The following is a 26,573-nucleotide window of genomic DNA, read 5'->3' as shown; positions in this document are numbered from 1 at the left end:
GTCTCTACGACATGCGCGAGGCGGTGGCTGGGCACCGCCATTTTGGCCGGTGGCCGTAGGAACACGCTGTGTGGCTCAGAAGTGAAGGCAAGAGCTGATTTGGCCTCTGCGCTCCCCTCCGCGAGGGGATCGTTTTCTCCAGGTATGTGAATAGCCCGGAGGCGTTTGGCCGTTAGCTGCGGTCTGCCACGTTTTAAAGACTGTGGGGACATTCTCCGGCAGCCTTTGGTTAGGCCTCAGGTGGCGGCGGTGGAGACAGCAGCGGCGCGTGGCAGCCGGCTCGGGCGGGACAGCTGGAACCGCCGGAGCACGGGCGCCGCCGAGGGCTTGGCGACGCCTCGCGCTTTCCCTCCAGCTGACCCGGCTCTGGGGCGCTGTTGCCCCCCACCTCCGCCGGGGGCTGCGAGAGTGGACCTAAATGCCATCTCCTCGGCGATCCAACCTCCGCCGCCTCCACTGCTTTACCCCGCTCCTGCCCTAGAGCTCAACCTTCTAGAGAGGAAGGCACCTTCAGAACTTGGAGCATCCCCTACCACCCCTACTCTCCCCCGGCACAGTAAAATGCGTATATTGTCACATGCGTGTATTTGATGATGGAAAGTCGTGGCCTGTTCTTCCACCGTTTGGTGATTATGGAATGAGTTATGGCATCTTGCCGCCATGAAATCGAATCCTCCTTGTCCATTCCCAGGCTTTATAGAAATGACGGCCAAACGTCGCTCTGCTGTTCTCATAGAGCAGCGTGTACTGGGCTGTGACTGTAGTTATCCCAAGAAATCTCCCAGTTGAACGCCTTGAGCTTTTTTGGTGCGCTTTTATAGCGCTCAGCACTTTTCCTCAAAGTGACTTACCCATTTTCCCGTTTATTAGATCTTAAACTCCTTGAAATCGAGGGTGGTGTCTTTACTCAAAATACCTTGATTTTCCCCTGCGTGGTTCATTCGTTGTAGGCACGACGACTAAAGCAGATTCCCACATCCCATAAACTACATAAGCATGTTTTCATCTTTTTTTTGTGGGAAAGTCAATGAGTGAGAAACACCTGTCAAAAGTTTGTTTCTTGGTTTATTTTTTTTTAACCCTCTCTTCTACCGGACTGTCAATTAGGCATTTATGATAGTGGCATTTGTGTGGCCGTCTTCAGTACATTTGTCCCATATACTGAGAATATTCATTCTGTACCAGCTACCTGACAATAATGTTTTGTCACTGTTAACCAAGGGCTCTTATCTGTGTTTGAACCAAAAGGGGTTTTGTGTGGGTTTTTTTTTTTTAAGTTAAAAATCTTGTTCTCCCTTGTAAAAAAAAATTTTAGGAAGAACGTTGAATATAATTGCTAGGGGAAAAACAGAAATCAATGTTAATTTAGTGCCCCATCTAAATGTCTTCAATTTCAGACTCTGAAATCAGAGTTGTACACCACTCCCAACTTACGTTGTTTTATAAGACTAATAACCTACCATAAGTATAGGTTAGAATATTTCACGTGATATCAGGCGTCATTCGTTAACAGCAATCTTTTAAATACTTTCACATGGCTTTATAATAATTTTGGTCTCTAGACTGCAAATGCTTTCCATATATGCCTCACTTCCTTTTCAGCTATAGGTGTGCAGGCGAAGAATTGTGTTTAACCCGGGTTGTAGTTAAGGGTGTAAATGATTGACAGTGGAATTTTAGCTGGGTATGGAGGGAAATGAAGATACTAAGGGCTGAGGGACAGTGGAAATGTGGTAGAGTCAAGAGATAGTGATAGTAGGTCTGGAGGTGGGAGACTTTCAAAGGGTTGTTGGATTGTTGTGTACCAGAGGAGTGAGCTGAAAAAATAGGAGTAGTGGTTGGAGGATGGGGTGTTTGAAATGGAGATTGTGGAAAGATTGCCGTTATTGGTAATGATGAGGTCAAGGATTTGACCAAAGGAATGAGTGGCTGAGGTAGGGTGAAAGACAAGATCATTGGAGTTGAGAGGTTAATGAACAAAGAGGACAGCCTATTAGTAGAAGAATTGTCTATGAACGTATTGATATTGATATCACCAAGAATTATGACAGAAGTTGTAAACGAGAGAGTGCAAGTTAGCCAAGAGCTAAAATCATCAGAGAATGGCAGGGAGTGATCTCATAGTCAGTAAATGACCAAAGCAGTTGGATGATATGAGAGGCAAAAGCTGACTGTTTTTGAGGAGGAAGAGAAAATAATAGTCTGGGAGCAGCATTGAAGAGTAAGATCTCTTACCTCCCTCCAAGCCTAATGATATTGAAGGGTGTGAGAAAGACTTGAGAGGCCTACAAAGGGAAGCAGTCTGTCAAAAAAAATCAGGATCGAGGCTCGCAGTCATTGATAGAAGACAGTAGAATGTCTTGGTCTATGGATAGTCTTTTGGCTTCAGGTTCTTTCATTACACATTGGAATAAACTGGAGTATTAAGGCACTTTCTGGAATTATTTACTTTAATCACCATTCTAAGAATATTAATGTCTATCACTAAGCCCAATACTAAGTTCACGTTGACCTTAGTGTTAAATAACACATCAAGACTTAAAAAGCTTTAAAAGTGAGCACAGTCTATACATATAGTTACTTGGTCTCCTTTTCATTTCAATGATCTTAGCATAAATTCATCTTGGCCATATTACAAATTCCCAGAGAAATGCAGTTTTCACTTTTTCCAGTTGGTCAACATGATGGTCACAACCTTAGTAATTATTTGCCGTTTCCATCAGTGGCGTCATTATAGTCAGATGGATAAGACATGAAGTAATGCTTAGTTTATGGGAAGGAGTAAACATCTTTATCTTATGTATTAGTTTTCATATCAGGTCTTTCTATTCTGTTTTATTGGTCTGTATTCGTACACTGGTGTCACTATTAATTACTGAGGCCTTATATCATTTTTTTCCATTTCTCAAGTGTAGGTTCCCCCATCTCCCCTTGCTTTTTCGGTTTAACTAGCTATCACTACTACTATTCTTTTTATATAAGAGCTTTAAATTTGGTTTGTGTGGTTTATTTTTTTTCCTGTTGAGTTTGGATTAAATGTATAAATTCAGGGAAGGTTGAAATCTCTGATATTGACTATTCTCTATTGTAAAAACCGAGACAGCATGTCATTGTTTGTTTAGGTCTCTTATGTCTTTCAGTGGTGTTTTGAAAGTTTCCTCAAATGTCTGTATATCTTGTGAAGTTGATTCCTAGACTTTTTCTTTTTTGTGACTATTGAAAAGGATGTTTTTTACTTTCTGTATATAAATATTCTGATCAATGTTATATCTTAAAATTTTGCTTTCCCAACCTTGCTAAACTATTTTATTTCTTTTACTAGGTTTTCTTTTTTTACTAGTTCCAGATAATCATATCTGAATATAGTGATAATTTATGTTCTCCTGTCTAACTTTTGTGCCTGTGACTTATTTCTCTTAATTAATTGGATTGACTGTGCCATAATTTTATTAATTTTTCTTTAATAGAAGAGCTGGATATTCTTGCTTTCTTAGAATTATGGCGGATAAATTGACAAGAATTGCTATTGTCAACCACGACAAATGTAAACCTAAGAAATGTCGGCAGGAGTGCAAAAAGAGTTGCCCTGTGGTTCGAATGGGTAAGCTATTCTGTGGATCATTTAAGGATAAGAGAAGGTTTTAGAAGAAATAAATTGGCTTCATAGTTCTCCCGGCTTTAACTATACTTTTTTCCCCCATTATATTCTTTAAAATATAAAGATAAGACCCGATTTTTTTCTATTATTGCTTTGTGACTAAATGGTCCTATTTTTTTAATTGTATTATTAATATATTTTACAGTTCATTGAATCTAAAATCAAACCAGAGTTCAAGTTACTGAGACTCTTACTGTTCTATAAAATCCTATAATTACTTTAAATCATCGAGAAAGGATTGCCAATGTTTGTATTTCATAGTATTCTCATTTTAAAAAAAAAAGAATGAAGAGCTTAATAAGAATGGCAATTCATGAGATTTTGCTATATTTTCAAGATTAAATAAATTTACAGCAATTCAGAATTAACGAATTGGTAGTCTTTAAGGTCTTTGTTAAAGTAATTGTTACCTTAAATATACTTGTGAGGTATAGGTTTATTGAATCTTAAACTTTAGATGTCATCTGCTATTCAGAAATTCCATTATTAATATCTCTAATTCCAAGTTTAATTTTGTCTCCACAGTAGATGACCACATTGCTTTCTGGAGCTTCACTGCTCTAGCTAATGTATTTCATTCCTTTCTCTGGTGTACATTACCATTTCCAAGGCATATTTTGTGAAATAAATATTCAGGTCAACTTAAAAATAAAAATTGTAGGATCTGCTGTATCTTTCCTAGCATATTTTCTTTTCCAGTAGTAAACAAAATAAACATATTAGAGCCATCTACCTCATGAGTACAAGAAGATTCATTCATATAAGTAATAAATTCAGAAATCTGTCCCCATAAAGCACTGATTTAAGACATTATCTCAAGTATATTTCTTTGTGTGGCCTTTGTTTTTGAAAATCTGCTTATGTATGAAAATTTGGAACCAGAATTGCCTAAATCAAAATGTTCAGAAAATTAAAATGTCGGGAAAAGTGACTTAATTCTGTCTTTTCCTTTGCCAGGAAAATTATGCATAGAGGTTACACCCCAGAGCAAAATAGCATGGATTTCTGAAACTCTTTGTATTGGCTGTGGTATTTGTATTAAGGTAAGTGCTATTTTATTTGTCGGATCAAATGTGAAACATGGAGATGAAATCTGAAAATTCTGAATACATTATAGCTATTTTTAAAGAGGCAAAATGTAAAGCAATGAATAAAGAATATAAATTTAGGAAAATCGTATTCTTAGATCAATAATCTAATATTGTTGCTTTTTTAATTAATTAAACCACCCTATTTAAAAGTTATCCTTGGGGGCCGGCCCGGTGGCGCAAGCAGTTAAGTGCGCGCGCTCCGCTGCAGTGGCCCGGGGTTCCCCAGTTCGGAACCCCGGGCGCGCACCAGTGCACTGCTTGTCAAGCCATGCAGTGGCAGCGTCCCATCTAAAGTAGAGGAAGATGGGCATGGATGTTAGCCCAGGGCCAGTCTTCCTCAGCAAAAAAAAGAGGAGGATTGGCAGATGTTAGCTCAGGGCCGATCTTCCTCACAAATAAATAAATAAATGAAATAAAAGTTATCCTTGTGATACTCAACTTTGTAAAGCCATTTCCAGCCAAAATTAATTTCTCTTTTTTCACCCTTTTATGGGAAGGACATTCTCCAGCGTGTCTTTACCAGAACTTTTTAGAAATATAAATACAAAAAATATGAGTCATATTACATATATTTTTTTCAAGTCTGTATCTAATTTTAAATTCATATCTTTTAAATAGAAATGCACACAACCAAAAATTTTTTTTTTTTTTTTTTGAAGATTTTATTTATTCATTTTTTTCCCCCCAAAGCCCCAGTAGATAGTTGTATGTCATAGGTTCACATCCTTCTAGTTGCTGTACGTGGGACTCGGTCTCGCGTTGGACGGAGAAGTGGTGCCTCGGGGCGCGCCCGGGATCCGAACCCGGGCCGCCAGCATCAGAGCGCGCGCACTTAACCGCTAAGCCACGGAGCCGGCCCCAAAAATTTTTTAATTTAGCCTAATCCTTAAGTGCTTCTTCTGCTCTATTATACATGCTTCTATGTTGGATTTATCCCAGTAGTGTAATTTTTCAAAATACTTCAGTTTTTGTTGCATTGAATAGTTCGATTAGGGCATTTGACTTAAGAATGATGAATTTCCAACTTCACTTCATAAAAGATATTTAGGAGCCAGTGCATAAAGTTCTTAATTAAGATATTTTTATTTGTAGATAATGTATTTTAGAGAGACACTTTACCAGAATATGGATACCAGCCTGTTACTTATTCTAATAAGGCTTATGTATGTTTTACATTGGTTTCTGAATCCTCAGTTAAGTGTCCGAAAAGATTTCATTGGTACCTGAACGCATTTTCCCTTGTTTTGAAAATATAAGCAGGAAACATTCCTTACAGCAAATATTTAGTAATCTCTTGTTATATACCTGCCAATGTTGTGGGTGCTGTAAGTCTGATTTTGAACATTATATTATCCTCTACTCTATTTTCTTTCTTCGCTGCTATAGAAAAATGAAGTTCCAAACTTTGGAGTATGAACTTCAGTGGCTGAAAAGATACTAATGTGATGAATCTGTTTGGGAGTGGGAGTAATATATACCCCCGAACACTAAGATACTTATCATATATGAACAGTATGGATATTTTTTCCTTGTAGATTTAGAGAAGTTTAAGTTACTTATAGCCTATAGGCATCTTATGTACATTGATGGAATAATAGAGAATTCTGTAGATAGAGATAACTCCATTTGCAGAATAATATTTCATGTACAGAATTAATAGTTTTGGTTAGAGGGTGGTAATTACTTTGTTAGATAACAAGAGTTTTGTTTTTGTTTTTTAATTCTCTGTGTTCTTATAACTTATAAAGTGGGAATTGAGTGAAATCTTTATGTACGGAGACTTGAATTGGTCCCCTGAGCTCATTGAACAGTTGTGCTAAACAAATCTAATCTGAGGCTATGCTTTTTGGATGTACCTATATCTATGCAGTTATAGACATCTGTATTTCTGAGAAATTTTTCTAGCCACGTTACCACTCTTGAATGAGCTTCCAGTTCTTGCCATTCTTGTCTCTTGGGCATTTATCTGATTAATAGTCAACTGTTATTTGAATAAGTTTTTTTAGGAATAACTTTTTTTTTATGTGAATTTACTCAGTTGGAATATGAAGCATCTTTTTCGTATGGGGTGGTTAAAAATCACAATGGAAAGACATTAATCCTTACTCTATGCAAATATGCTAGCTGGTTGGTGGGACATAAATAGACCAAAAAAGGTACAATCCATGACCTTAAAGGACTTTACAAGGTAGAAGAGGAGGCATACAGAGACGGGAAGAAGTAGAAGGAAATCATCTGTCATGGACTGAATATGAAATCGTATACTCAGTAACCATGTTTTATCTTGCCTTAGCCTTCTCCTATCTAATAATGTAAAAACACACACACACATCAAAAAAACCTCAGGTTCTGTAAGGTTTTTCATAAATATGAAACACATGAAATGTCTAGGATTATGCCAGTCACTAAGGGGAATACAAAATTAGTTGATATGATTCTTGCCTTCAGGGAACTTAACTTTTATTTTTTAAGTAAATAAGGAAATGAAACAATACTTTACATCTTTGTGAAACTCTCATGGTTGGAATATTGCTTATAAAAAATTCTTTATTTTAGTCATTTGTATATTTCTAAATATTAATACAAAATTAATTCTTTACTTTAAACAACAGAAATGCCCCTTTGGCGCCTTATCAATTGTCAATTTACCAAGCAACTTGGAAAAAGAAACAACACATCGGTATTGTGCCAATGCCTTCAAACTTCACAGGTATATTTTCAAGTCAACATTCTTCTTTACGTCAGTCAAGAGTAAAATACATTTGGAATTTTCAGAGAAATGCAAAAATGGAAAAAATTGATATTAAGCATCCACTAAAGAGAAATAACAATATTAGTACATCATGCAGAGTCATATTGCATATGTCAGTGGTTCATTCTGGCTAACATTAGAATTACGTGGGGGTCTTTTTAAAATTACTAATGCCTAGGTTTCAGCCCAGTTGAATTACATCACATCTCTGGATGTAGAGTCTGGACCTCAGTAAGTTACAAAAGCTCCTAGGTCATTCTAATATACAACTGGGTTTGAGAATCACTATTGTTAAAATACCCTTATCCCCAAAATAACTTTTAATGAAATTTGTCATTGATTTTATTTATCTATTAATCTCATGATCTACAGAGAATATTACCCTGAACTTGGACATAGATTGTTAAATCACAGGAGCTCTGTGAGGTTTAACCTGCTGAACACTAATTTGAATCTGGGAGTCTAGATTTAACTAATAAAAAGATATTTCTCAACCTCCCAGCTTTAAGGGGCCTACTGCAGCAGGGAGAATGAAGTGGAATATTTCTGGTTGATGTGGCACTTCTCTCCTTGTAAGTAAATGGCAGGTCAAAAAAGAAGACAGTGTGAGGTTGCACCTGCTATGTAATTTTGTACCAAAGCATTTTGTTATACATTAAAACTGAGCCTTATATGTAAAGAAGAATTGTACTTTAGAATGGACTTTGAATGAAAATTGAAAAAATAAAATTTGAAGTAATATTGGTTATGGATGCATTTCTAACAATTAACGGTTTAAGTTAATCTTGGCTGTTTTTTGTTTTTTTTTTCCTAATAGCCAATAATACCTGGCATATATCTCTTAGCTTATTAATGGATGTGTGTGGAGTGCAAATGCATTACAATACATCATTCAGATATTATGGAGCTTTTTCTGCCTAAGTCTGGTTTTATTATTTTTGTATGCTTATGACAGGTTGCCTATTCCTCGTCCAGGTGAAGTTTTGGGATTAGTTGGAACTAATGGTATTGGAAAGTCAACTGCTCTAAAAATTTTAGCAGGAAAGCAAAAGCCAAACCTTGGAAAGTATGATGTATGTATTACCACCTTATAAAAATGAATATCTAGGGTTGGTTTTATGAGACTTTGAAGGAGAGTGTATGTGTGGTTTTTTTTGTTTTTTTTTTTTTTACTGCTCTTACTTTCAAGATTATTTGTGGAATTAATGCTGAGAAACTACATATAAATGGAACGCCTTGTTTTTTAATTAAAATATGTTAATGCTACGTAACTGATAATTCTGAGCATCCTTAAACTGTTGAGTTGGTATGCCTTGATTTGAAATTAAATCCACCTCTAATATTAAGATTAAGTTAGAAACCAGAAGTATCCTATTTGGATGTATGTTCTATTTTGTATAACAGTCATCCTCTTTGCAATTGTATCGTTAACTTAAATTCATATAATTATACGTATATTTCTAGGATCCACCTGATTGGCAAGAAATTTTGACTTACTTCCGTGGATCTGAATTGCAAAATTACTTTACCAAAATTCTAGAAGATGACTTAAAAGCCATTATCAAACCTCAGTATGTTGACCAGATTCCCAAGGCTGCAAAGGTCAGTTTCTTTTTAGGAGGAATTTATGCATTATAGATATGGGTGGAGGTATAAAAGATATATCAAAGAAAACTTATTTTACTTTGTAACTCTTTATAATATGGAAGGAATTTTAATATGATGGAAAATAGTAGTAACTGCTTCTTATTATGACAGGGGACAGTGGGTTCTATTTTGGACCGAAAGGACGAAACAAAGACACAAGCAATCGTATGTCAGCAGCTTGGTAAGTGTTTATTTTGTGTGTGTGTTTTAATATGCCCTGAACTTAACTCGTGAAGATAGATATCTTTATATGGATTACTGAAATAAAAGGGGAAATCTCTAGTAGTTGTCATTATTTACTTATGTTATACAATTTTCAACTGAAATATCATTCAAACCCAGAATGACATGCAATGTTCATTTTGCTTAGAGGAGGTAAAATAAAACTTAACAACACTGAATACAATGCCTCTATGTTCTTTGTAGATTTAACCCATCTAAAAGAACGAAATGTTGAAGATCTTTCAGGAGGAGAGTTGCAGAGATTTGCTTGTGCTGTCGTCTGCATACAGAAAGCTGATATGTAGGTTACTTTATACCTTTTGTATATCTTAATCCTTATTTTAGAGTTTTTATTTGTAATAGTGCTCATAAAGCAATAGTTTTGAAAGAAATTAATAGAAATAGTATCTAAGGTTCTAATTTTGAGGTAAGATATTGAAGCAGTTATACATCCATTGCCCATTCCCCTTCTTATTCCCGCAGGGGGGGAAAAATCATTTATTTACGTTAAGTGCTTTACAACTTACGAGTTCCAGAGGTTTTTAATATAAAGGCAGTTTATTTTTTAAACTCTCTTTGTACATAAGAAGGATATTTTTTAAGACTTATGCTCTCCAATCAGACGGGCAAGTTTTGTTTTTTTTTTTTTTGTTTTCTTCCCAAAGCCCCAGCACATAGTTGTATATCCTAGTTGTAGGTCCTTCCAGTTCTTCTGTGTGGGATGCCACCTCAGCATGGCTTGATGAGCTGTGAGTAGGTCCGCGCCCAGGATCCGAACTGGCGAACTCCAGGCTGCCGAAGCAGAACACACGAACTTAACCACTATGCCACCGGGTCGGCTCCCCAGCAAGTTTTTTAAATACCTCAAGTAGAACGTGAGGTATTTTAGGTTATCCCAAGTCAGGGTGACATGCCATGTTAGGGAGAAAAGGGAAGTGAAAAAGGCTAGTTTCCTTCCTACCTTCTACTGTCTCTCTTCTCCCAGATATTTATTGCTGTCATCTTTTTCCACATTTCTACTCTGGCATCCAATGCAGGCTAGCTCTTCTGCAGAAAGTATTCTGTAATTCTGTGCCATGCCCTCCTTTCCGAAAACTCTTATTTGCGTTAATGCAGCTGACTTTAGGTAATAAGAGAAAAGCTCTCTGAATTACTTCTGACTGTATCAGAATATTTTTCATGAGGAGGTAACAATTTGTGAATTAGCCTAATCTGGAACTCTCTCTCCAGACTTGATATGCAGTCCTGCTTTTCATAATTTCTTCTACTTCTGAGCAGAATATAGAGGTTTTTACCATTACAGAGTGGACTCTTCATTAGTATAAGAGGGAATTTTTGTCGTTGTTAAGTCGGAAACTATATTACAGTGCTTTAAAATAATAACATGCAAGGTAGAATTATCATATTTGTCTCTCAAATTATTACATTTGTTTTTCTTTTTCATAGTTTCATGTTTGATGAACCTTCTAGTTACCTAGATGTCAAGCAGCGATTAAAGGCTGCTATTACTATACGATCTCTAATAAATCCAGATAGGTAAGTACAGATTTGATGTATGCCTGTGTTATTTTTGGGGGGAGTTTTATAGATTTCTAAAGATTAAACACTGGGACCATCAATATATATCTGCATGTTTTCCATCTTGGTTATTTGGAGCTACCACTTGAATTTCCCTTCCTCTATCTAAAACAGAGGTTCTCAATGTAAGATTCATTTACTACCATGCCTATTTCCAGAGAGCCTAGGAATTCTCTGAAATGATATGCAAATATTGGCATATATGTATGCATTTGGGAAGCAGATCCTTACTTAGCTTTTACCAGATCCTCAAATGGATATGTCACCCAAACACACACAAAATTTAAAACATTATAAGGATCACCAGAGTAATTCTGGTTCAGGGTCTTACTGAGCACAAGAGAGTTCTTAACCTCTGTTAAGTAATCACAACACCCTGTTTGTAGGGTGCTTTTGTAGTTTGCAGAGTTTTTAAATCCATTATCTCATTTGAGCCTCTCACAGTAATCTTATGAGTTAGAATCTTTAGGTAGTATTCCCATTTTGCAGATGAAGAAGTTTAAGGCTAGAAAAGCTAGTTATTTGTTCTAGGTTACGAATTTACTATATGGCAAAGCTATGACCAGAACCCAGGGGTTTTTTTGTACAGCATTTTTTATGCCTCTGCTTAGTGACTGATTTAATACACAGCTAATCTTACAAGAAAGCAAGAGAAATTCCTAGAGATCAAAAACCAAAGGGAGAACTATAAAGAAAAGACAAGGTCATGGCTTTCCTGAGGGATAATGCTCAACTCTCTAGTAGGTCCTGGGCTTTAACAACCACTTGTGAGCAAGAAGCAAGACCTTATATTGGATTATCACACGTATAATGCCAGGACTGTCAAAGGACTGCTTTCTCAGCAAAAGGACAAACACATGAAGATGTCAAGGAAGCATATATATGCCGCTCACTGAGCTTGTTGGGGTTGGAGGGATGGCTCCCCTTCAAATCTATTCATGGACCAGCAGCTCACGTGGATATGGAATTGAAATTTATATAACAAGGGGAGTCTAAGAACTCTTCCATGGTAAGAAAGCAAAATACAAAGGGTCCTAGAATCTTTAATCCTATGGTACCTAGCAGAAGCAAATATAAAACCACTGTGGAATGGTGTGCCCTCAACTCTGGTTACGCAGGATAGTTACACAGGATCCTTACAGGTAAAGACTCATGAGCTCAAATCCAGGGTTATAAATGACAGGAGGAAACCGTCTACAAATGAGTCAGTCAGCAGACAGCAGGATTAGACCTTTAAGAACTTCAGGTGACATTCTCAAAGAGAGTTAAGACAATAATATTTAAAACAAATAAAAACATAAAGAAGGATTCAAAACCCTAAGAGTATGATACTACAAAAAAGCAATAGGTAAATATTCAAAAAACCCAAACAAATCTAGAAATTAGAAGTAGAGTCGTGACATTGAAAGCTCACTGGACAGATTATAGATAAGTTAGAGACAGCAGAGAAGAGCATTAGAAACCTGAAAAGTTGATCTGAGCAAGTTACCAGAATACAGCAGAGAAAGAATGAGATTGAAATACGAAAGGGAGGTTCAGAGACATGGAGAATGGAATGAGAAGACTATAAATATCTTAATAGGAGTCTGAAAAAGCCATGAAAAGATCATGGCTGAGAATTTTTCATAATTGAAATACATGATTCAAGGAGTGAATGATTCACCTACATACTTTGAAGTGAAACTTAGTATATCAGTGATGAAGAGACACCTCACTTGGGCCAAATAGTAGCTGTAATTTTCACTTCAGACATAGGCCTGGGCATTATGATAGGCTCTTGGGGAGAATGTAAGAATATGAAATGTAGTCCCAGTATTCAAGGACTTCACAATCTGGTAAAGAAAAGAATACACAAGCAGTTGAGTCAGTTGTTCTTAACCCGAGCCCCTTTTTAAATATATTTTTACTTAATTATTATACTGAAATGAAAGTCATAGATAAATCTACCTTCACACACAATTTTTTTAAACATCAAGTATCATGCTAACCATAATAAAAAGAACTGAAAGGATAGTAATCTACAACCAGGTGACGTGTGTCTCAGTACGTAAATGTTCAGGCAAATCATTACAATCCTATATTATGAGAGGACAGTAACTTTAATTGTAATAGGGATGGCATGTCAAAACAAATTAGATTGACAAAGTCAATGAAATGATTGAGTTAGACATTTTTACAAATGTACTGGTTCTTATTTATAGGTATAGGGTGAAAATAATCTCTATAGTGATAGATTGATAATAAAAAGTTACAGGAAGTATATGTGCATCTTGAAATTCTGTGTGTCAATGAACACTTTCAGTCTTTAATGCTGTAAAAAAAATTTTGGAGATCCTATCCTTGGATAAACAACAAATAGAGGATGGATTGGAGAAAGGAATAATAATGCAAGAGGTTTTCTAGAATTTGACCTCTCAGAAAATCTTCAGTAAGATTAAAAGCCAGCAAGTAACCCAAAATTAATTGTAGGGTGTAAATTTTCACAGCATAGATTTCTCATTATGCTGTAGATTTCTGTTGCTTCCCAAACCCTCAAAAATAGAATACCTCACCTAAATCTTTTTTATATTTTGGACTTCTGCATAAGCTTTATTTGAAAGTAGGGAAAGCAAAGAGGTTTGACCTGTTTTTTTCTTTTCAAAGCAAATTAAACGCCACTAGATAATACCGGGCTTTGAAGATTTTATGATAAAAAGTAAAGAATTATTCCAGATAATAGAACATTGCCAAGAAAGACACCAAGGCAGGATGAGTATTGGCTCACTTGAATGATTTGCCATTTTTATTGATGCTTACCACCATCATGGTAGAAAACATATGCTCTTACTATTTCCTGTTTATATTAAACTTGCCCCTATCTTTTTTTATATTCCTTCTTTTACCACCTGAGACCTGGATTACTGTGATACCTTCCTAAAAAAAAAGGTTCTTACCAGAGTAATCTTTCTGAAATGATGTTTTTTCATATCATTTTCTTATTCTAGAACTGTGCTATAGCCTCTAGCTGTATGTTGCTATTTTAATTTTAATTAAAATTAAAAATTTAGTTCTTCAGCCACACTAGTTACATTCCAGGTGCTCCACATTCCAGGTAGCTGCTTGCTAACATGTGGAACAACATGGAGATAGAACATTTCCATAATCATAGACAGTTTTATTGGACAGTGCTGTTTCAGAACCTCCCAGTTTCCCCATTGCCAATTAGCATAAGTCCAAATTCTTCATCTTGTCATTCAACAACTTTATTGAATATCTGTTTGGTACATAGCACAAGACTAAAGATCATAGAGGTTCTAAAATGTATTATAGTCTGTCTTCAAGATGTTTATGGGCAAGTTGTAGGAGTACTCAAAACTAGCAAAAGTCCAAGTAAATGTTCAGAGTTACGAGGGTTCAAGAGTGGAGGAGAGCAGGTTCATCTGCATATTAGGGAGGGTGTCCCTACAGAAGGTAGGATTTGAGATGCACTCCAGAGGGTTAAGTAGGATTTCAACAGGTGAGGGTTTAGGCAGGAGACCATTTAGGGGATAGAATAGCTTTAGACGCACAAATATGGAAAAGCGGACTATTCAGGAAACAATGAAAGATCCATTTTCAGTGTGTCCTATATATGAGTGAAGTAAGAGAAATAATAGCTGAAGTTTTGGAGGTTTTGAAAGAAAGTCTAAGGATATTGTTTGTTTCGTTTGCAACTGAGAGCCATGTGTGAAGATCTGAAGAAAATGAGATTTGTCAAAAGTCTGTAGCAATATTGGAAGAAACATAATGAAAGCCTGAACTAGAATTTAGAGAAAGAAAGAAAAGGATCAAATAGACACATAAGACATTGTTGAGAAAGAGTTCACAGACTTGACAATTTAAACAATAGATCATTGGGAATAAAATGAGTCACTTTTTATGAGAGTGATGATTCCATTAATACAAATATGGAGAAAACTTATTTGTACAGGAAGCTGATAAATTAAGTTGGAATTTGAGGTTTTTGGGGACGTTGGTTTTTGAACATATTGAACTAAGTCGAATAGGAATAAAGTGCTGCATAAAAGCTTCATGACTATTATTTGCCTAATAGTTTCTACACTAACAATACTTTTTTCTTATTACCTCAAAAGTCATGTCATATCCCATCCCATTTTTTAAAGTGCTCCAGTACACACTAGCCTATTTCCTTTCTGACCTTCACTGGATTTTATTATCTGTAGAACATATTTTGCTATGTTGTCTTTTTGCTGTTGTTTCCTGTCTATTCCTTGTCTTCCCCGACAAAACTGCAAGTTCTCAGGTTAAGGTTCTCTGTCGTATTCTCTATGCATGCTCTACTAGAGCTGCCATGGGAAAGGACAAGTAGAAGGGCTGAATGCATAAGTTGAATAGCATAATAATCAAACAGTTGAGGCTACATCTGATTTAAATCTATTATAATTGTTTCTGCTTTGTAAAGTTTCTTTAAAAATATGTTCTTTATTAGCAGAACACATTTCATATATCCATAAACTATTTAATGTTAACTTTTTTTTCTTCCTTTTAGTTGAGGTAAACAATTTGAAATATGAACATTGATAATGTGTCTTATTTAAAGAAAATGTTTTATGGCTTTTGCTTAATATGGTCTTTACAATTTTTAAAAAATACATCTGTTTTCCTGAAATTAGTAATGCAGTAAAAAGTTAAGGGTTTTAATTATAATTAAATATAATTTTAATTTAATTATATATGTTACATTACATTTAAAAATAAAAATCTGTATTGATTTTCAGATATATCATTGTGGTGGAGCATGATCTAAGTGTATTAGACTATCTCTCTGACTTCATCTGCTGTTTATATGGCGTACCAAGTGCTTATGGTGTTGTCACTATGCCTTTTAGTGTAAGAGAAGGTAACTTGAAAAACTGTGTTCTCTTTCACTCTAATGCTTAGAAAATATATTATTGTTGATATTAAGTAGTTATATGTTGCTGTAGTATTATTTATCCAAAACTCTTGTCTTATGGAATTTAATCACTCAACAGAAGTATATATAAGGTTATATACAGCAGTTGTTATATAAAATCTATTTCTTTTTTGAGAATTTTCTCTTGGTGTGGGTAAAAATGGTTTATCAGTTTCACTGTTTATTTGCTATAATAAAAGTTTCTTTTATATTTTGACTTCTGCAGCAGCATTGTCATCTTCAACTTTATCTTTGACAGGCCAATACCAGTAGTGAAACTCGTAGAATTCATTTAGTGTTCGTCTTGTTTTCATGTTTCAAATTTATCTCTATTCTAAGTTTGTGGGAATAAGACTGTCTAAAAGTCTAATAAGATAGTTTAGTAACTATGGTATAGTTGAGTAAGTGACTAAAAGTCTAATTAAAATAGCTTAGTATGTATATTTCATTTATTCCTTCTACTTTCAGAAAAGAGGGACTCGGGCCTCTCTTTTCCATGTCTCTTTCCTACCTAAGCAAATTAGGCAAAAGTAAAAACTAGCCTACCACCAAGTGACTCCTGAAACAAGTATCAGTGCACTCTCCACTTGGTATGTCTTTTTCTATTTAATTTCTTTTCCCATTTCCTTCCACTGCTTTCTTACTCCTATTTTACTTTATATTTTTTCTTTCTAGCTATGCCAATCTAGGACACCTAAAGGGACTACTTAAGTAGTCCATATCTTGAAAAAAATACCAGATTCTGTTAAGGATAATTGTTTAAGCCTTGTAGCTCCCTAGGTTATAGCAGGCCTCCTTTTCTTTCTTTTTTTTTAAAGCCATCTCTTCGAAGGGACAGTTTTTGAGATACCTTAGAAATTCTTTTGGAAAAAAAAATTTATATTGCAGCATACACTTCGCATAAAAGGGCAGTTGTGGCTTTTTTAATTTATAAAAAGTGCATAAATATTTTAGGTTAAGATGTGGGGAAGGAATTTCTGTCAATTATCTACTTATCTATAGATGCATATTTTAAGGAAAAATTTGTGAGATTGTCCAGTTTTCTTTCCGGTAGTATTAAGAGATGATCTCAGAAACAATTATTAATGTTTTATTCTCCTCAATTAGCAAGTATTTATTGAGTACCTACTCTGTGCCATATAGTAGTTCTAGAATCTCATTGATAATGATGTGGGTAGCTGGCAATCATTCTTTACAATTTTGGTTATTAATGCCATGTGTAAAGGCTTTGCCATTCAAAAAATGGTTCCTGGTGAGGTTTTTAATGTGCCTCATCTGTTAAAACAATTCAGGAAACAAACTGCACTTAATCTTTCTGCTTTCCTTTAATATACTGAAATTAATGCAGTATCAGTAAAAGCTTTCTATAAACTATAAAGGCAATTATAGTTTGGAATCAGTTTTTTAAATTGATAAGACAAACATTGCAGTAGGAATGTGAAGGCTGACTTAATGTTTTTTGCACAAAGTCACTCATTTCTCTGAGCCTTCATTTGCTTACCTGATAAATTAGGCATTTGGACTAAATGGCCGCTAAGGCTTTCAAGTTTATGTTTTTATTTAATTTTTGTTTTTAATTTTTTAACCTCACATTTATGAGTTTTAAATAGTTTAAGATCAAAAAACATGCTGATTTTGGCAGAATAAATGTATCTATTTATTCTGTCAGCAATTATTTACTGAATGCCTATGTTTTAGGCTAAAGATACAAGCCCCCTAATGTGGCTCTCCATTCCGGATGAAATGAATAATAGTCTTAGACTTTCTTTCAAGACCTTCCAAAACTTCAGCTACCAACTTTCTCTTATTTCTCTTTAGGAAACATTTTAAAACAGATCTTTTCATTGTTTCACAAATAATCCACTTTTTCATTTTTGTGTCTGCCATTGTGGATTTTAACAACTTTAGTATAGAGGGATTCTTGTGTACAATATGTTAGTTTACTTTCAATTATGAAAAGCTGTTTAGATAATGGTGTTTGTTAAATGAAGTTAGTTCATTATAAATTTCTTACAAACCTACAAAATTAATCTGAAAAAAAATGCAGTAAATTGTAATGTCAATGTATAGTTATATCTCATGTAAAAATGAATGCTCTAATTAAATTGTTTCAAAAATTATTTCCCAAACTATTTTATATCATTTTATGTCAATCTAGGAGAATATTCCATTTTTATTTGTCCTTATTAGAGAAAAATTGCAATTTTTGATTTAAAAATACAGCAGAAATGGCATCATATGTCTTTGGATAAAACCTTATGGAAAAAATCTCGTCAAAATCACATCATAATGAAAAGATATGCTTCGTATATGTGTGTGTATATATAGGTACATATACATGCATGCATTTTTTAAATTATAATCGACAACACAATATTATATTAGTTCCAGGTGTACAACATAGTGATTCGATATTTTTATACATTACAGAATGGTCACCATGATAAGTCTGGTTACCGTCTGTTAACCATACAAAGTTATTACAATATTATATAAGTGGAAGTTTATATCTCTTAATCTCCTTCACCTATTTCTCCCATCCCACTACCTCTCTCCCCCTGGCAACCACCAGTTTGTTCTCTGTATCTTTGAATCTGTTTCTGTTTTGTTTTGTTTGTTTGTTTGTTTTTTGGATTCCACATACAAGTGAAATTATATGGTATTTGTCTTTCTCTGTCTGACTTGTTTCACTTAGCATAATACCAAGTCCATCCATGTTGTTGCAAATGGCAAGAATTTACTTTTTTTTATGGCTGAGTGATACTCCATTGTATATATATACCACATCTTCTTTATCCGTTCATCTGTCAGTGGACACTTAGGTTGCCTCCATATCTTGGCTATTGAATTAATGCTGCAATGAAGATAGGGTATGCGTGAATTATTTAAACTTGCATTAGATACATAAAACGCCATGTTATCACAGCATGTTATAAGTCCACAGAAATTTAAAATCTATTTGGAGATTGCTCCCAAGAGAGCCTAGGGTTTTGGCTTTTATATGGTAGTGTCTTGCTGTAGAAAACGTTTAGTCTTTAATTGATCTTTACTAATCTCTTGTCAATGACTTTCCAACAGGCATAAACATTTTTTTGGATGGCTACGTTCCAACAGAAAACTTGAGATTCAGAGATGCATCACTTGTTTTTAAAGTGGCTGAGACAGCAAATGAAGAGGAAGTTAAAAAGATGTGTATGTATAAATATCCTGGAATGAAGAAAAAGATGGGAGAGTTTGAGCTCACAATTGTAGCTGGAGAGTTTACAGATTCTGAAATCATGGTGATGTTGGGAGAAAATGGTAAGTTTTCCTTATTTGTGATATTTGAAAGTCTGTTCTTTTTATCAATTAGTTTTAACTACTCCTTGAAAAACTTGGAGACATATAACTCAGTTATATGTCTGGAAGCTGGATTGAATCTATACATTTCTCAGTGTAGTTCACATTTTGTGACATTCTGTGATTTAATCTCACTGTCATTCAATCAAGTTCATACTTCCTATTTTGTTTTGTAACCTTCAGTGACAATAAGGTGTTTTTCTATATATAAATTGATACGGCATTTATTCATCTTGGAAACTGACTAGGAAGGAAAGGATAAAGATAAATTGATAATTCAGAAGCAATCTAGTTTAAAATTTTTTCCTTACACTCTTCCATTGGAGTTTTTCTTGCTTTAAATTCAGGCTAGTCTACCTTTGTAAATAGTTGTATTACCGGCTTTTTTTGCTATTAGATTGCCATCATAAATATGGCTATGAGATGAATTTGAGTACCAAGTATCTCGTATTGCTTTCATGATTTTGAAAAAAAGGTTTGAATTATATACTTCGAGTTTACAAAACTGTAGAAGAAAAAATTTTATGAGGATTGTTGCAATGTATCAGTCTTTAGTTAATGGAGGAATTTTGAACAGGGTTGCAATTAACTTCAATATTTTATGAAAGTGGACTTTACAAATGATAGTATCAATCATAACAGTACTAGCCTATCTTAACAATAAATTATGTGCATTGATATTTTAACTGTCTTTTAAAAACTAACCCAAGCCTTAGACTTTATAGACCTACCATTTATTAAAATGGTCGTTATAAGCTTTAACTAATCTATATTCCTCTTAATTAGTTTAGAATTATACTTGAGAGGTGAATCATGAAAGTATTTTTCTGTATAACCTTCAGAATTCAGTAATGTCAGTGTATATCTTTAAAACTAATTTCTCAATTAAAATCTGGTAGTACATAATGATTTACTCTAAATGTGAAGCCTCTTTCAAGTCAATTTGTTGTGTGTTGTATTGCCAGGTACTGGTAAAACGACGTTTATCAGAATGCTTGCTGGAAGACTTAAACCTGATGAAGGAGGTACTGTTGTAACATGGAGTATTTTTACTCTGTTGCACATAGTAAACGTTAAAGATCTGGGCAGTTTTCAGTGTTTTATTTATTTACATTATTTTGCAGGAGAAGTACCAGTTCTAAATGTCAGTTATAAGCCACAGAAAATCAGTCCCAAATCAACTGTGAGTTATTATTCTGTTATTTGGTTGTTAAAGAAAAGTTTATATATGTGTGTGTGTGTGTGTGTGTGTATATACACACCAATAGCTTTAATGTTTCACCATATCAAAATTCTCCAAATTAGTTTCTGTACAGCTTTATCAAAAGTGTCTGAAGAAGGTGTTAAGGCCGTGGTCTATGATTCATTTCCGCCAATAGGAAAATGCTTTTTTAAAATACTTTTTTTTTTCCCCCCAAAGCCCCAGTAGATAGTTGTATGTCATAGCTGCACATCCTTCTAGTTGCTGTATGTGGGCGGCGGCCTCAGCATGGCCGGAGAAGTGGTGCGTGGGTGCGCGCCCGGGATCCGAACCCAGGCCGCCAGTAGCGGAGCGCGCGCACTTAACCGCTAAGCCACAGGGCCGGCCCCCGGAAAATGCTTTTAAAATCTCTTTGGCACCTTTTTCCAAAATAAACTTTTGAAAACCTAATGTGTTTTGTGCTGTAAATGACACCATCAAGAAAGTGAAAAGGCCACCCACAGGATAGGAGAAAATATTTGCAAATCATATATCTAATAAGGTACCCATGTCTGGACTATATAAAGAACTCTTACAACTCAATTTAAAAACAGGCAAAGGATTTGAATAGACATTTTTCCAAAGAAAATATACAAATGGCTAATAAGCATATGAAAACATGCTCAGCATCATTAGTCATTAGGGGAATGTAAATCAAAACCACAGTGAGTTACCACTTCACACCCATTAGGATGACTTAAATCAAAAAGACAGTAACAGTTATTGGTGAGGATGTGAAGAAATTGGAACCTCATACATTGCTGATGGGAATTTAAAATGGTAGAGCCACTTTGAAAAACAACCTGCCAGCTCCTCAAACGATTAAACATAGAGTTACATATGAACCAGCATTTCTACTCCTAGATATATACCCAAGAGAAATGAAGACATCTCTCTACGCAAAAACTTGCACACAAATGCATTATTCATAATAGCCAAAAAGTGGAAAACAACCCAGATGTCCATCAGCTGGTGAATGGATAAACACAATATAGTATATCCATAGAATTTATGTTATTCGGCCTTAAAAAGAATTAAAATACTGATACATGTTACAATATGGATGAACTTTGAAAACATGAAGTTAACTTCCTTTGGTTTCTGTAGGTGTTATAATGAACTTCTTTATATAGTATTTACACTCAATACCTGTACACTCACTTTATGTTAGGCCTATTTGAGATGGCTTAGCTTACAATAAAAATTTTATCGTTGATACTTTCTATTAGCTTAGCTTTTAAGTTCTCAGACTCAGCCCACTCCTGAAATGACAAGCAAAAGGAGTCTTAAGATTTGTCCTTATCACATTATCATGCATTTCGTGTTATCTTACTGATTGCCTAAGGTTACTAGATACTCATATTGACCTTTAGAATTATTCCTATTCTCAAATAATTTCTCCTCTGAAACATTCCTCATTTACTACTTTTAAATTGTAAGATTATTGCTTTTTTTTACTTGTTAGACGTGATGGGTTTTTAATTTAAAAATCTCAATACATGCCATAGATGATGGATAAGCATAAAAATACTATTGATATCTGTTGGTGGCAAATTGACATACTTTTGCCATGGAGCTTAACTTTGTCAAGATTTATAATTAGAGGAGTTCTGTACTGAAATAAAAATTCAGTACTTTTTCCATTAAAAACAGGGAAGTGTTCGACAGTTACTACATGAAAGGATAAGAGATGCTTACACTCATCCACAATTTGTGACTGATGTAATGAAGCCTCTGCAAATTGAAAACATCATCGATCAAGAGGTACTCTAAAATAATTATTTTTGTTATTTTATTATTTTAAGCTTTGGATGTCTCTACGTGGTTTGCTAACTTTGATCTCCAAATAGGTGCAGACATTATCTGGTGGTGAACTGCAGCGAGTAGCTTTAGCTCTTTGTTTGGGCAAACCTGCTGATGTCTATTTAATTGATGAACCCTCTGCATATTTGGATTCTGAGCAAAGACTGATGGCAGCTCGAGTTGTCAAACGGTAATGTCCTGCTCGTAAGAGTATTACTTTTGATTATATGTACTGGCATACAACTGTTATAGCATTTGAATATTTGATGATATACAACTATAAAAGATTTCAAAATCATGTGTTTTATTAGTTTCATACTCCATGCTAAGAAGACAGCCTTTGTTGTGGAACATGACTTCATCATGGCCACCTATCTAGCAGATCGAGTCATCGTTTTTGATGGTATTCCCTCTAAGAATACAGTTGCAAACAGGTAAAACTACTTTGTAAAGTATTCAGACCTAATTATAAGTTCTAACAATTAGAAAATTATTTAACAAATTTCCAATAAGCTTATAAACATTAGTCATACCATTTTAATTTTTGAAAAGGAAAGACATAGCCAGAAATTCTAGAAATGATTCTGTGACTCCCAAGATTATTCATATCAAATACTGGATTGGACCAGGTAGAACAGTGGTTTTCAGACTATAGTATAGAACTTCTGACTCTGGGGGAATAAGCATGCAGAGCTTTGGGCCCCTCACCTTTTCTTTCAGGTTAAATTTTGTCTGCTTCATTATTTGGATTTCCAAAACAGATTAGGATTTTGGTTTTGCAAATAATTTTTTGAAAACCATTGATGTCGTGTATGACAGATAAAGAAAACAAGATCCACGTAGGTTACATGATTTGCCTAACTTAACACTCCTAGTGGTAAAGCTCACCATAGACCCCAAATATCTGGTATTGGTCTACAGCAGAGTTAAATGAATGATTTTACCTTCTCCCCTTTTCTTCTCTCATTTTTCCTTATTGGCTTGATTGAGAGCACTTGTAATATAGAGAAGCCTAACATTCAAATCAGGTTATGAGAAATTTCTTATACTTTTAGTGCTAAAACCTTACGTTAGGTTGAACCATATGAAATTACTGATATTCAACCATTTTTGACCTATAAAAACAGCAATTTCGTGTGATTCCAGCATAATATTTTCTGGTATTAAAGAGGGAGGAATGGAGTTGCCATTTTAATAATTCATCTAAGAAATGAAAGCACGTTACTGAGCTTTTTCCCAGAATTCCTTTGTTTTCATTTTAAATTTGTATATCAATTATTGAGAATTACATATTTCTTTGTGAGTTAAGGAAATTTCTTAGGCTGTATAAAGCTTATTTATTCAAATAATGATCCCTTTGTATTTATAAAATGCTTAAAATATTCCACATGTATGGTGTGATTTAGCATGATTTAAGAACTGGTTTGGGTGAAAAAGATGAATAAAGCATAGAAATGTAAAGAGGAGTTCTTACTAAAAACAATTATGTGGTACATATTCCCTCCAGTGCCAAATTCCTAACATAAATATTACCTTTTCTGTTAAATTCTCTTCTCCCCTAAAAATATCAGATTTGAATTTTCGTAATCTCCTAATTAATGGTTTTTTGTTTTTCTAAAATAGTACTTCTGTCTTAAATGTTTTACACAAAAATACTATAGCCAAACAAACAATATAGCTTGTGCAAAGACATTTCTGAACATAGAATTTATAATATGCTCTGATTATATTATTATGCAGATGATATATTATATTGTGTGTGTATATATATTATTATGATTGGGGAATTAGAGGGAACAGTTATTCTTAATACTCTTCATGCCAAAAAGCAGTTAAATTTTGGGGGTAAAATTTAATTACAATTGATAGATCTTATTTTTCCCCTAGTCCTCAGACCCTTTTGGCTGGCATGAATAAATTTTTATCTCAGCTTGAAATTACATTCAGAAGAGATCCAAACAACTATAGGCCAAGAATAAACAAACTCAATTCAATTAAGGTATGTAGAAAAACTATGTTAAATTACAGATAACTTCTCACTGTAAATAATGGAAAGGCATGTTTCAAATTGGAAGGCTGTTTCATTAAAAATCTACACATATTTTGTTAATTCTAAGATTCATGTTTTTCACGTTTTAGTATCTGGTGGCGTACTTCAGTCTGGTAGGCAGCAGTTGTGATGCATTGCTGTGTGGACTCAGGCAGAGCTGTTCACATTGTCTCATTGAATTGTACCCACTGTTGTACTACGTGTGTTGAGTTTAATTGCCGTTTAAAATGTCTTCAGAAAGATTACACTAATTCACCATTGAAACAAAAAAGTTTTTACAAATACCTTGACCAGTTTCTCTTATATCTTTTTCTTTTTATGCATGTACAAGAGCAACATGGGATTAATATGTGTATTTTAAGAGTCTAAAGACGCTGCTTCAATGAGCATAATATTCTAAACAATGGAAAAGCATTTTCTCAGTTTAATTGACAATGTTTTTTTCTTTGTGGTACATAAAATAATCGTGCACCTTACACCTGATGTAGTCAGTGAAATATGGTTTGTTTTTTAGAAGGCAATAATCTCTTGGTCACTCAAAAAAAGAAAAAGTGAATGAACTCGAAAAAAGCATTTCTGTGTTTTTAGTATCCCCTGTAGTGCCTACTTAAAATGCTACTTATATTTTATGGCCCTCTAGCCATCGTCCTTAATACTTAGAAGCATATTACACATACCTGTAGCATTTACTAGTTTTTATTATTTTTGTATTTGTACTTCTGTAGCTTTGCTACTAAACTGTTAGCTCTTGACAAGCAGAGACAAGGTCATCGTACACATCATGTTTTCTTAATTACCTAACACGATGTCTGGATGCCTTTAGCCTTCACTATGTATTTTCTTTATAAATGATTTATATTACTCTCACCAGGAAAATGAAATGACAAGTTCTGACCTAAAATTGAAGGGTTTTCTCAGTTTTGAAAAGCATATTAAGTAGAAAAGAGGAACTAAAGTCTAGTACACTTATTATGCACAGCTTAATTTTCCTAAGAATTTCTTCTGAAGCATTATGAACACTTTTCATTTTCTTTGTATTGTCATTTTCTTGTGTGGATACTCATGGTTCAGTCCCCAGGTACAGCTATTCATCATTTCTCTATGCCCAGTCATCTTAGACAGTCATACCATAATCCTGCTAAGGCAGCAGCTAGGCAAGTAGGTAGATGGATCATTACTGCTCAGTGTGTAAACAGTACTGGGAAAAATTATTTTTATATACATTTTGTTTAAGTTCTCAAACTGACAGTATGTTACCTTTTGGACCAGGAGCTTAAAGTTAAAATGATGAAAATGAAATTGAATTGTTTTCATGGAAACTGTATTTTATATAGCATAATTTTTTATGTGTAAGTAAGGCATTATATGTAAAGGGGCTTTGCTTGAGTTGGACCAGAGGAGGTGTTCTGTGAGTAGGGATGGGTAGCAGAGGTAGTAATCTTGCCTTCAAGTAGTGGACCAGGAATATCCAAAAGCAGACAGTGGGTACAGAGGAAGTTATACAGACACTGTTGTGAATACTGCTAAGTAATACTGTGGGTGAAAGTCTACCGCTACATATGGAAGAATGGTGTTGATTTTTGTTGCTTCTCTATTTTATTTTTTAGGATGTAGAACAAAAGAAGAGTGGAAACTACTTTTTCTTGGATGATTAGACTGAATCTGAGAATATCAATAAGCCATTAATTAAAAGAAACATATATTGGGATTTTTGTCATAGAAAACTTTAAGCAGGTTTTATGCCCCACATACTCCAGAGCTCGAAGTATAGTTTACTTAATGTAACATCAAAAGCAAGTCGTGTTGTAAGTTGTAGTCTGAACACAGAAAATGCCACTTTTCTGTTCTTGGTAAGGCCCTTTTTGTGTATAACATTCTAAAATGAAGACGTTTCAAGCTATACAAATTACCTCCAAGTTTTCATGATGTATGGGAAGATTTTTAATGGGTGTGTTATATTCATGTACCAAATGCTGACCAGTGTTGCCCCCTTTTAAAAATCTTGAAAAAAGACTTCTGTACTTATGTGGTTTGCCACGTACGCCAATATGATGAAACTGCCCTTATTTTAAAAGCCGGTCGAAGACTCCACTGATGAAATTTGATAAATAAACATCAGGATTATATTTATTATTTGTTTTCAGTCTTTGCACGATATTATTGATGTGTTTAGACTTTCAAAGGAAGATTACTACAAAACACTTTTGGGAAATGGCTCTTTGTCACCAACTTAAGCATTGTTTACTGTTTTGGATGCTTT

General features: G+C 34.6%; 1 protein-coding gene across 1 annotated transcript; it reads left to right on the top strand.

Moving 5' to 3' along the window:
* The first annotated feature begins 1 nt into the window (after position 1).
* ABCE1 (ATP binding cassette subfamily E member 1) lies at positions 2-26,446 on the top strand. The gene is made up of 18 exons (XM_004420879.3): positions 2-142; positions 3,468-3,601; positions 4,616-4,701; positions 7,362-7,459; positions 8,457-8,574; positions 8,966-9,103; positions 9,260-9,329; positions 9,575-9,671; positions 10,817-10,906; positions 15,706-15,827; positions 18,960-19,181; positions 20,186-20,245; positions 20,345-20,403; positions 22,114-22,224; positions 22,311-22,453; positions 22,575-22,697; positions 24,151-24,262; positions 25,921-26,446. The coding sequence occupies exons 2-18, from the start codon at positions 3,499-3,501 to the stop codon at positions 25,966-25,968; spliced, it is 1,800 nt and encodes a 599-aa protein (XP_004420936.1). The 5' UTR covers positions 2-142; positions 3,468-3,498; the 3' UTR covers positions 25,969-26,446.
* The last annotated feature ends 127 nt before the right edge of the window (positions 26,447-26,573 follow it).

The sequence above is a fragment of the Ceratotherium simum genome, chromosome 12 (assembly GCF_057802395.1).
Source record: "Ceratotherium simum simum isolate JZ-2026a chromosome 12, ASM5780239v1, whole genome shotgun sequence".
NCBI classification, from domain to species: Eukaryota; Metazoa; Chordata; class Mammalia; order Perissodactyla; family Rhinocerotidae; genus Ceratotherium; species Ceratotherium simum.
This window is presented reverse-complemented; position numbering and strand designations above follow the sequence as displayed.